Genomic DNA, 12,985 nt, shown 5'->3' on the forward strand with positions numbered 1-12,985 from the left:
AATAACACTTGACTTGAAAACTATCACATTTATTGCCCACCCAGCAAAAATAGTTTGTTTTGGAAAGTTTGGTACGACAGCTGACAAAACGTTTAAATTCAATAAATTTGTGCAGCTTCAAGCAAAAGGGACACCATGGCTCAGAACACTCGAAAGATGCCAACAATCATTTCCACTTAAATTAACATTTAAAATATAATGTTTTAAGTTCTGAGCATATTATCAGAACTGAAAGGGTGACGGCCATCATGGGCTTTCTTTAAGGAGAAATATTCAGCATTCTGGGCAGAATAAAACTATTCCATTTCTGTCCTTGAGTCAGATGTGAAGTTTTAATATTCCCAGCTGTCTGTTCTGATCTCGTAACAGTAATAAATTCCCTCCTAGACAAGCACTGCATTAGGAATTGATAACATACAAAAGAAAACCTTGCATTCAACTAACAAATGAATAAAACATCAGCATAAGAAGCCATTTCCATGCACTTTTCATAACACTGAAAGTTACCTTGACTACTTAGTGGCCATATTAAACACTTTATTAAACTAGAGAATTATTACCCATACTGTGTATCTAAAAGTAACGTAAATGTATCATCAGTATGTATTTGCTGCCAGTTACTATTTACTGCAGTCACCTACATTTGTACATCAGCCCAACAAATGATCTTGCTTCAGGTGTTCACAGCCCATTCCTAAACTGTTGTGGGAATTCATTAGTAAAATGGCTTGAAGATCAAAACATACCCCCAAAAACAGATGGCTCAAGCAAAACTAATGTTTAGGAATACCTTTAGAAGAAAATCATAAATTAAAAAAAAAAAAAGGCAGGAAAAAAAAAAAATGAACATCCTACATTTTACATCAGGTATGGATTAAACCAATAATGGAATTTCCACACTGCTATTTCAACAACTCTCTGAGGAAGAGAAAATACAGTACAGATGATAATCTGAAGTCTGCACACATTGTGGTCAGTTTGGTTTTAAAGGCATTCAGCAGGAACACAATGATTTAGAGGAGATGAGTAAGAAAATTATCTTGGAAAACACCACTGAAAGACATATTTATGCCAGTAGTATGAGGAAGCAGACAGCAGCTTATTTCAGTTATTTCAAATTAAACATCATCCTCATTAGCTGCAGATGGCAGAAAAAGAAACTTTACCTTCCCTAAAACCAGCAATAAATAAAAATATTGTCCAATAAGCTACAATTTCATTGGTACTGGTTTTACAGTACTGATTTTCCCTAGTTCCCTAGCTAATGAGCAATGTAAGATTTTTTTAACAGACCAAAAATAGTCTCAGCCTTTAGAAGAGCTGAGTTTTTCTACAAAATACATAGCCATCCACAAATTCTGCTGAAGAACAGGGAAATGAGAGACATGACATCTCAAATGATTAAAAAAAAAAAAAAAACCAAAAAAAAACAACCAAAAAACCTCTTTCTTCAAAGGCCAGAAATGAAAGGGATGGGTAACACAAGCTACCCTAATTGCAAAACTAAAAGCAGCACAGGGAAGCTGCATGATGAAAGGTTGAAACTAACTTGGCTAAAGCAACCAAACTTTCTGTGACACTGTGCATTTATTAATCTTCTCTTGCAAGCAAACCCAGAGATTTGCAATATCAGGAAAGAAATGTGCTGAAAAGCCCAGAAATAGATCAAATGTGATGAGAGCATAAAAAGAAAACACACAAAGTACAATATTGTTTTCAAAAGTAATACATAAATGATGCATTGTGAAAATTTTCGACTTCCTTTTTCTTATTTCACTGTCCTAAGTTTTGGACATCAACAAAAATTAAATAGCAACTTCTTCTTTTCAGTTAGTTCTGAATTTCATTTTAGCTAAATTTTTATTCAATATTTGCTAATGTATACAGAAAAATCATCAGCGCTTATTTTGGACAAGGACAAATTCCTAAATAAATAACACAGTGATTCATCACTCGTTTTTCAGGCTATGTTGGTAATGAATCATTATTTATCATCAATCTGAAAAAAGACCCGAACCTCACAACAGTATTTAACAGTGGATTTTGAGCAGTTGTTTTCAAGATACAGAAGCGGTCTGCACAATAACTTAGACAAAGCTAAGAAGTACAAGCTCAGTATTATTTTCAGTGACACGGAAAAGGCACAGCTCTTTTTATAGGTAAGAGTACCTGTTTTACCATTGTTCAAGAATATTTTATTTTTTATCCTATGGTAAGAAAACATAATACAGCCTAGAGGAGAGAGTCAGTTTTACAGTGAGAGTGGTGAAACACTGGCCCAGGTTGCCCAGAGAGGTGGTGGATTCCCCATCCCTGGAGACATTCAAGGCCAGGCTGGGCAGGGCTCTGAGCAACCTGATCTAGTTGAAGATGTCCCTGCTCATTGCAGAGAGGGCTTGGACTAAATGAGCTTTGAAGGTCCCTTCCAACCCAAACTATTCTATGATTCTATGATTGTAACTAAAGCATCTGACAGATAAAACAATGTGAGGTTAATGCTTATGTGACATGAAGTATTAAAATTGTTATGGGTAGCTTAAAAGTGCTTTTCCATTTTAACAGTTTTAAATGCCAGAGTTGTCGCAAGTTGTACCTTAGTTCAACTCCTTCAAAACCCACTTTAGGGTATTGTAAGTCAATTGACATTTATGTCCAATCATAACCCCCATTTCTAGGTCTCTCCATGGCATCTTGACTTCAGTCCCACAGGAGCAGAGAGGTCTGGGGGGAGCACGCGGGTCATGGGGGCCGGGGGAGCCTTACCCAGCGCGTGGCTGCAGCTGCGGCACGGCTCGGCCAGGCTGACGCCCGCCTGCCCCAACTCTGCCCGCGGTGGCGTGGGAGGCGGGTTGGGGTTCTTCCACCCATTGCATTTACAGGATTCCTCAGCCTGAAATCAAAGCAAAAGGGGGTATCGATCAACAGCATTTAGAAAAAACAAAATCAAACACAAACCAGGAGCTTGCTGACATGGAGCTATTTCAAAAGCAACAAAAAGTTACATTATTAATTTCAAAAGCAACAAAAAGTTACATTATTTATTTCAATTTTTTTTTGTTTGATATTTGTTTTGGGGTGTTTTGTTATTGTTGTTTTGTCTGGTTTTGGCTTTTAATCCACCACACAACTCGTCTTTATTTTTTAGAAATAATCAGAAACAGAATAGCACCATATCTAGAGAGATTAACATGGTTCTGGTAAGTAAACCGTGCTCAGAAAAATACAAAAACTCTGGCTAATTCCTTAACAGAAAGCCCTAGCTCCTATATGAAAGAAGTATTCAAACATTTACTAGTATATTGACACGTACAGATCCTGCCACCAAGACAGTTTTAATGATTTAAACACGAACAGGTTATCTAACAGGCAATGTGTTTATCATTGTCTTTTCAGCTACACCGGTAACAAAGAATCATGCAACTAAAAACAAGTCCATGACAACCCAAGCAGGGTTAATGACATACTGAAACAGGCAAACAATAACTGCAGTATTGGGGAAAGCTGGCTACAGCAAGGCCTGGCCACAAAAGCAAGGGGTGCCAAAGACACTGACCCTACCAATGAAACCTGCTGCTCACCCTGGAAGGTTTATTTCCACTCAGTGACTGTGGAATACCACCCACAGACTGCAGCTAAATGGGGTGACCATGAAGGAAGAGGCTGTGACTTGCGTAATCATGTTTCAAACCACGCAGAAGTTCTAAGTCCCAATTCTAGTTATCCAAAGAGCAGCCTTATAGGAGGGGATTTTCTTCTGCATGTCCAAAAGATCTTAGTTATTTTGATGGGCAAGTACTACTAACATCATTTGTGCTCCCATTTGAAGATCTGATTAGAAGAAAAGTGTGTTTTTTCTACTGTTCACAGATATCTGTGTACTGGGCTGTAATAAGATACTCATGAATTTGTAGTGCCAGGGCCTCAGTGAGGAAAGTATGCCAACTGCTGCATAATACTTATGACTGAAACAATCTTGGTAGGAAAAATTGTGATGTTAATATATCCAGCATTAATGTGTCCTTTTTCAAAACCAATTCTGAATATATTTAATGCAATTTATTTCAGGAATCTATTTCACTTTCCTTTTATGTTTCCAAATCCCATCCAACCCAGGAGAAGCAGAAAGTTTGACAGTTTGACAGCTCCTAAGACTGACAGCTTTGGAGATTGATGGTAAACTGTTCTTCCAAACTAGTTTAAATATTCAGCAACCTGACCACCAAGAAAACCGCTGCCTGCAGTTTCCTGCGCACCACATGATGTTTTTACCATATCTAATACTTTAGTCTTTCTCTGGCTGGGCTCCTCTGGCAGGCACCAAGGGGTACCAGTGATGCTGTCAGCACCCACAGCCACCAGCATGACTCAAAAATCCACCTGCAAGTGCCCAGCAAAACCATTTCCCATGGAAGTGGGACAACCTGCATCACCTGAAGCCCCTGGCTCTCCAAACTCAACGCGTGGATGCAGACCCCCTGCCACCCACCTATTTGTAATGTGGCATCAGGAAGGTTTCAGTATTAAAGAAGGGGAAGATTAAAACTATTTTTTTTAAGTCTCATAAAATGAAATCTGGATGGATTTGTATTGAATGTTATTTTTCTATCATGTTTTCTATGAGTAATCTGATTGGCAGAGAAGTGGAGATGGCTCAGTGTTATTTTACAGCAGAAACTGTCTCTTACAGTTTCACAGGCACTGAGCCAGTTCTACATTTGTTATCCAGACCTACATGACTTCTTAAAGTTTAATGACTAGAAAGAGAGATCAGTGATTGAGTGACACCTGTGAACCAAGGACTGCCCTGGTGTGGGGGCTTTGCACATCTATGAGATTATGTGAAACCACACTTTCAACTAGCATCTTGAGCTAGACAGAATAAATATCAAATAAGCTATTCACATTTGCTTTGTGGGAGAGGCAACGCTGCCATGAGTTTTTGCAGTTAAGACAAGGATAGAGAAACTTTCACAGGAAAAAAAAAAAAACACCACACACACACCTGTCAGAAGATGAGATTATTCCCAAAGAAAATTCAAGAGATGATCACAAAGAAGTTCTCAAACAAAAACTGATTGAATATTATTTTAGGGAAGTAAGGTGAGATCCTTCCCATGCAGCTGTCCGCACAAATGTTCAACACTCTAAATGACTGGCATAATATCATGCTTATTATTAAAAGCCTTAAATCATACCACAATAAAACATGTCCAAAAACACCCCTCAAACTAGGCACAAGCTTTTTGAGAATATTTTTCTCCAAGTGGAAGCAGTATTTCACAGAAGCTCACCATGCAATGTTTACTATCAAGCCTAAAAATTATAAACAGTGAGTAACTACACAAACTTTAGTGTCACACAATAATTAACAGCAAAGATGCAAACAAACAGATGCATGAATCGTGGTAACAGCTCAGTTAAACTGCCAAATATAAGTATCAAGCCACCCACAGAAGAATAAAAACAGCGTGTTCAACAGCAGATTTTTTTCTGCCCTCAGTAGTATTTCCTCGCCAGATCTTTCTGAAGCAGATGTTAATTTGTATTGTTCAAATTATTCCAGAGACCTTTCTCAAACAACTACTAGGGTGTTTTTTTCGTTAATCTCTCTATAAAACACCAGAATCAGCATAAATGTTCTGTTAACCACAGGAAAACACAACCCGAAAAGGTCCTCTTTAAAACTAAGCTTTCATTGTAGATGTTGACAGTGCAAGTATTTTGCAATGAATACGCAATGTGCATTCCTCAGTGGCTTAAATTGCTGAGTTGTTTTAAGTCTTCCAAAGCATTTCATTCAGTCAGTCCTTTCTTTGACTATCTTCAGCTTTTTCCTTTCTTCCCTCCTTTTTTTTTTTAATGTCACTCATCTGCTTTTCATTAGAAAATAAAGTCTGACTTCACCTCCACAAAAACTTAGTTTAAGATCAAAACAGTTTTGAGGGGAGGAAGGAAAAGAAGCATTTGAACTAGTACATCCAGTCCTTGGAGCCTTCTTTGCTGGGACATCTGCAGAGCTTTGATAAAGCCACTGGAGAAAGTTGGGGACTTCTGCCTTACTGAAGCCTGCAAAGTAATGACTGTCATCTTTGCGGGCCTGGGGATGACAGACACCACACCTTAATAAAATTGAATGAGTGCAGTATAATAAAACACAATCATTAGACACTGTTGCCTACCCCCACCAAGAAAAAAAAAACAAGCAAACAAACAAAACCAAAAACGACAGTGCAGAAATTATGTACATTTTGCACCATACAATATAACTGAAATAATTTTTGGCCCCTTCCACGTTAGGCGGAGCATTACAATGCGGGAAATCAAGCTCTCCGGGAGTTCTGGGCAGTGAAAACTGCAGCTGTGGGCAAACTGAAGTTCTGAAGTTACTGTTTCCTTTAAAATATTGAATATACTGATAGTAGGTCAAAAATGGACAGTGAAAACATACAGTACATTTTAACAGATATTGTTAGTATTTTTTTAAAAAGGAAGCACCTGAAAGTTACAACATTGCACAATTTGGCCCCTTTTCAGTGAGTTTCACGTGTCTAAATAATCACAAATAAATGAAAATATTACAGTGACTTATGGACTAAAACATTCCTCCATTTTTAAGATAGCGAAATCAGCATAGGAGCATGCAAACTCCAAACTAACTTAATTACAATTTAAAAGAACCCAACAATCTTAAAACTGAGTTTCAAGACAGCTGTTGTGCTGGGCTCTTCACAACTCCAAATCATGCAGGCTGCCCTGTCTGGTTACTGAGGTGCAAAGCAGACTCAACAGATTATACACACACATTACAGATCTTTCTATTTCCAGGAAATATAATTACTCTAGAAAAAAACATTGATCTTCCCAACACAAAAGCTGTGTAAAATATCCTGTAAGTTTCTTTCCTGCAAGCAGTAATCTCAAATTGACGCTTTTAACAAAGAATATCACACAAACCATACCAAATACATTGATGAACCTAAAATACATATTTTTCCTACTCAGATGTCCAGTATCCAGCAATCAGACAGTTAGACACTGCTTGGGGAGCTACTCATATGTATCAGGAAATTAGCTGACCCATTTGTCTTTAACAATACAAAATAATTAGTTCAATGTTCAGCTCTTAATCAATCCAAGTATTTCATTCCCTGTATTTTCCAGTTTCACTTACCAAATATGAAAATTATCATAAAAAAGCTTTAGATTTCTTGTATGTCTCCTATACACTCCTGCAGAAAACAACTTTAATGCATTTCCAGTTGAGCTTCAAGGAGCTGTACTTGCACTATACAGAGCCAAGCAGTAATACAGCCAAGTCTGCCTCATTTTAATCTATGAAAGCCAGGAAAAAAAATATTTCATTATGGAAACAGTGATACGTATTTACCCTATGAACTCTGTTTTATGCAGAAGAGCAGGAAAATGCCATAGAGGTCACCCTAGGATGAGATGCGGGAAGCAGCGCCTCTACCAAGGGTCAGCAGCTGCTCTGGAGCCTGGGACCCAGACTTTACTTCGACGTCTGCCACTTGCTCACTTGCTGCAGGGCCTCAGCCAAGTCATTTCATCATAATTCTTCTCACTCTCTGTTTTGTTTATCTAAAGCACAAAGTCTTTCCTCAAGAAGGATTATTCCCTGACACTTGTGCAAATGTCATAGGCTACTGGGCTCTAATTACATTCATAAGCATCCAGGCACTACTGTAAGATACACATAATGAGAAATAACCAATTTTACAGAAAACTTAGTGTACTAAAATAGTACATATTTCAACTTATTTATAAAAAAAACTCCCAGTGGGACTGAAGAAAGAGTTGTGTTTTCACATACTGTAAACCAATAGGGAAAGAAAATAAGCTGAGGAGACTTCCTCCTACATCTTCATTAAATATATTTATATGTGTAAGTCACACAGTGCTGCTTTTATATAGAAGTGCTGCAGGCTTGCATGCCTAATGCTCAGTTTCACACTGGACAAAACCAAAACGATGTATGCAGCCATTCATATGTGCACAGATATAGCAAATGCCAAATACAAAACCTTGCACAGCAAACAGCACTACTGTGGACTTCCAAAAGTCATGAAAACTGTGTCAACTCCTAATATATCCATCATTGCTTAGAACATGCTTTTTTCCCACCACCACCCCACAAACCTGGGCATTTAAGAAAGTTTGTTTGGTTTGTTTTGTTTTTTACACAGCAGAGCCTGTTCTCCCCCTTCCATCACAACCTTTTCTCACAGGGGAAAAAGTCAAGTAAAGCAGCTCAACAGCTACAACTTTCCTGTCCTAATTCTTTACCAGGAAAAAGAAACAAACCTCACATTTCTCTAACCTGGGCAGCAGCTCCCTAAACTTCATCCTTGTTCTGCTCAGAATATGTGCACACTGAAGATGTCTTTGCCAGCAGTCTTTGTCCATGTTTCCTGTGAAGAGAATGGATCACTGAAGAAGGACCAGGAGGTCCTCTCAGGGACTGAGCATCCCACCTCAGAGCAACACCTTCCACCCTCTTCTGCTTAGCATTTCTGCTGTTACCAGTGATATTCATTCTTTACATGGCCACCAATCACTCCATCTACACGAGGGAAGGTGATAGATGCTACGGATGTCATTACGTATTTTCTGCACTCCAACTTGTACAGCTCTGTGTAGATTTACACAAGATTCGCATACAACCACTACTTAATGCATATAGATGTTCCCTTCGGAGGTGGTGTGTTTGTCTTCTCTCACTCTTCTACACTCACACACAGAAATGCAAAATTAATGGAAGAGAAGTTGCAACCCAAAGTATGAAAAAGTTGGAAGTTACACTCTGCACTGCTACAGTTTCTTGCAAACCAATGTTACAAGTCAAGTAGTGTCATTTTGGAGCACCTGCCAGGTGTTCAGGAAGAAAAATAACACATTCTTCCACCCTGCTGGATCCTTCCCCCTATATCCCACAGGAGAAGCCACTTGATTAGTTTTCAAGGAGCTTCCCGTCTGCCTACTTGTTTGTTTTGAGACCTGAAAGAAAGCTGCCTGCCACTTAATTACTTCAGTGAAATAGCAAAGGTAGGTTTTGCATTTTAATCTGTACACAGAACAGCATTTAATGCTGTGGCTTTGCCTTGATCCTGGTGGGAGGAAGAGGCCCTGCGATGCCCTTGGCCCATGGGTCCTGCTCCATCCATCACTGGAGTGCCAATGGGGCACACACACAGGGCTTATCACAGAAGAAGGACAGTAAGGCCACCCCAGCAGAGCACCAGCAGCACGAGCTGTCACCACAGTGCACCCCACCACCAGAGCTCTGTGAGAGGGAAAGAAGGGCTGGCAGCAGGCTACAGCACGTCCTCCACACCTCTGAAATTGCACTTGTCCCCCTTCCACCAAAGCACCTGTGGAAGTGCACACATGGCGCTGGTGGGTCCCCAAAAAAGCCAAGGGTTTGAAAGGAGACAAGGCTGCCTGCACTTCTTCACAGCACAGCTACCTCTGTGGGGCAAAGCACCTCAGAAGAGGCTTTTACTTTTGCCCTCACGAAGATCATCTGGAGGTATATCAGAGGAAGAAAAAAGAACCAACCACAGAATAAAAAAGCAATTCACACACACACACTCTAAACAGCCCGTGACACAGCCAGCATCATTTAACAGCAAGTCTTTGTAACTTTACAATATGGGGGTGCAAAGGGGACTCAGCACTGGGAAAGCTTCAAACCATGCCACCCAGCCTGCAATGAGGGTCACAGGTTTCAGGTACACTAGCTGCTCTTTTAACTTACTGACACGGGTGTAATCTTGCAATGTCCTATGTACACACCAAAGCTGAAGTGGAGGTGCCTGCACACATGGAAAGAGCTAAAAAACTGAAATGTGTGGCTTCCTTAATTTGCCCTCACATGACAGCATTGCGCCACACCTTCAGCATACAGTTAAAGCTCCTCACACCACCAGACAGGACTACGAAGTCACAGTATGATGCTTCGCCATGTACGTTAGCATTTATTTTGGCCTTTCACTTACTGTTTGCCCTTTCGAGGCTTCCAAAGTAATGGAACAGAGAAAATAAGATGCACATTTCTCCCGAACAGCTATTTTCAATAACAAAAGCATTACTAGCAGACTTGACATCAGCACTGCCAATCTGAATATGTCAGACCTGCTGTGCATCCAGGAAATGCCCTGACAGCAGCACTGCAGCCAGCGGCCCGTGCTCCAACCGCACTGGTCCTCCTGTGTGCACCGCATGTGCACGTGCACAGATGACAATGCCAGTTGTTACAGGCTTCCAAAGGCAGGAGCGACAGCTCTGACCTGGCTTCCTCCGTCTCCGACAAACAGGCAAGTCCTGCTTCTCCCAGCAATTAGAAAATTGCAGGTGGAGGGAAAGTACTTGTGGAGGAAAACCCTGGGCAGCTCTGCCGAATATGAGAAGCGAGCACCAGGCAGGCACTGGAGAAGAGATCCCCGTTGGGGCAGGGTTCAGGCGGGCGGCGGTAGCCGCTGCCGACCCGGGCACCGGACAGCGCGACGTGACCGGCGGGGATACAACTTTCCCAAACCCGGAGGCCGCGCCCCTTCGCATCTCTGCCAAAGCGGCTGACGACGGTGCCAGCTCGGGGCAGCGGCTTTTGCGATGTCAACAGCCCTGCGCTGCGAGGCCGCCGCCGCGCCCCGGCCGACAGGCAGCCCCCGCCCGGGGCCGGGGGTGCGCTCCCGCGGAGCGGGGACAGGGCAGGGGCCGGGGGGGCCGCGTCCCATGGGCAGGCGGGTGTCCCCGCTCCCCGCCGGGGTGTTTACGCGGCTGGCAGCTGCGGCAGCGCAGTCAACCCAGCGCTCACCGCCGGCACCAGAAGCCACCCCGCCCGCCGCCGCCTCCCGCAGAAGGACGGAGAGACGGGCGCTGGGGTTGGGAACCTCCACTGCCGCCCGGCTAGGGCAGGAGGGAGGGCGGCGCTGCCCCCACAGTCCCGTCTTTGGCGCGTTTGGGCTTTACGTTTCGACTACCGGCCAGAAAGCTCCGGGGGAGCAGGATTCACCGGCACAGCCACTTCCGCGGGGAGCGTCGGGCTGCAGCCGGGCCGCCTCCCCCGCCCGGCACAGCCCTTCCCCACCGCCTCCTTCCCTCCCCTCCCTTCCGTCAATCCCCACCCTCCGTGGGCGGGTGGGCGCCCGCGGCCGGGCGGCCGGGTACCTTGCAAGCGGAGTAGACGCCCAGCTTCTCCAGCTTCTTGGCCCGCGGCGCGGCGCGCAGCTGCGCCTTCTTCCCCGCGGTGCGCGCCGAGCCTGGCCCCCCAGGGCTCTCGGCGGCGCTGCGGGCCGGGCCCCCGGCGGCCGGGGAGCCTTGCTGCGGCCCGCCGCCGCCCGCCGCCCCGGCACCGCCAGGCTCCGCCATGCCCGCGGCGCGGCGGCAGCCGCCCGTCCGGCCGGCCGGCACGGTGCGCCCGGCCCTAGACCCTCCCCTTCGCCGCGCCGCCGCCGGCTGCTCCCCGGGGGGGCGGGAGGAGGGATCCGCCGCTCCGCGGGCGGCTCCTGCCCCGCCGGGCGGGGGCTGGGGGGGGCCGACACCCGCCTCCCGCTGCTGCGCACCGCGGGGGGAGCGCCCGTGTCCCTGCGCAGGGTCGGGCGGCGCCCTGCGCTCCCGCGGAGAGGGTGGCGGCAGCACCCGCTGCGTGCGGGAGGCTGCAACGGAGCCATCCCGGCCCTCCGGGAGGTTGCGGAGAAAGTTGCCCTAGAAAGAGGCGACATGGCTGGCTGCGCGCACTGCGCTGAGCCTGGGCCGGCGGCGGTGGCAGCGCGGAGCGGCCGCGCTCCCGAACCACAGTGAGCCCGTGGGGCTGCCACAGGCTCAGTTTTCCCTCGTGGTGTCATTACTTTGTTTGGCTTAACCATTGTATTTCTCCACTGTGCACTTTGCGGCAGCTCTTAAAGGATTCATTTTTCCCCCAGATGATTTCTGATTCAGTATAGAAATACCCTTCAGTTTTAAATACAGGAGAATTCAACAACTCTGCTCAGTTCTTCGCATCATGTTTTGGGGGCTGGCTTTTTTTCCTTTATCCAGAAACAAGTGTTGACAGCACATAAACTTAAGTCTTAAAGGGATTGCCTTTTAATTGAAAGCTAAAATTAAGTAAATGATCCAGCCGCAGAAACTGCACTCGATGGACAGAAGCAAGTGCTTCGGTTTTGAGGCGGTTACACTCCGTTGCACATATGTAAAAACGTGGTTGAGCTGTGAGAAACCACAAATGGCAGTTCTATAGCACAGCACCACGGTTTCAAAGGTTGGGATTGAGACTGGGTGTTTGCATGTGATCTACAGCTCTTTGATGTGCAAACCTGAAGCTGCAATATTAGTTTGGAAGGGAACCCCAGCCTATTGAGCTCTCACAGATGCAGGGCCTTAACACCTTGCACGGGGAAAGGAAAGATGACTCCAGACTTCTGCAAAGTTAGGAGTGGGGAGGGGGATAGAGGGAAAACACTCTCCCTGTGATCTCCCTCTTCCCTCACCTTCTCATCTCCTGGGGATATATTCAAGCAGGTTATATGGTCAGTTGGTTTTCACATTAGATGATATGGGTGAAAATGGAATAAAAAGCTGTAGTATTTTCATGGAAAAGCAGGTCTGGGTTTGGTTTTCTTTGGGGGGGGGGGGGGGGGGGGGGGGGCGAGTATTAAAATCGACGGAGGGTTGATGGAGGGGGCGGTCGGGACCTGCACCCCGGCTTCCGGGGGACCTCGGTCCCGGGGAGATCGCGGTGGAGGCTGGAGATGGCTCGGGGCTGGCTCAGGGCTTCCCAGCAGCTGTGACAGCGACCCAGTAAGATGGCTGCTGCCATCCCCTGTGCTTTAAGACGGACTGTTAAGGTGGAGGAGCCGCTGCCCTGGGAGGCGGCTGTCCTAAGCTTTGCAGCAAGTTAAACGGGGAGGGAGGGGTGAGAAAAGTAGATTTATTTAAAATTTAACAGATAATATTTTTAAATTTT

The 12,985-nt window shown here is 44.8% G+C and overlaps 1 protein-coding gene across 2 annotated transcripts in view; it reads right to left on the minus strand.

The window, feature by feature from the left end:
* The window catches only part of KAT2B (lysine acetyltransferase 2B), a 43,513-nt gene extending 32,102 nt beyond the window's left edge, over nucleotides 1-11,411 (minus strand). For both annotated transcript variants that reach the window (XM_065831429.2, XM_065831430.2), the window contains exons 1-2: nucleotides 11,188-11,411; nucleotides 2,764-2,890 (exon numbers count right to left, since the gene is read on the minus strand). In XM_065831429.2, coding sequence (XP_065687501.1) covers nucleotides 2,764-2,890; nucleotides 11,188-11,388 — 328 coding nt within the window. In that variant the 5' untranslated portion in view covers nucleotides 11,389-11,411. The remainder of the gene's footprint in view (nucleotides 1-2,763; nucleotides 2,891-11,187) is intronic.
* Nucleotides 11,412-12,985: the final 1,574 nt, after the last annotated feature.

The sequence above is a fragment of the Patagioenas fasciata genome, chromosome 2, assembly GCF_037038585.1.
Source record: "Patagioenas fasciata isolate bPatFas1 chromosome 2, bPatFas1.hap1, whole genome shotgun sequence".
Taxonomy (NCBI): domain Eukaryota; kingdom Metazoa; phylum Chordata; class Aves; order Columbiformes; family Columbidae; genus Patagioenas; species Patagioenas fasciata.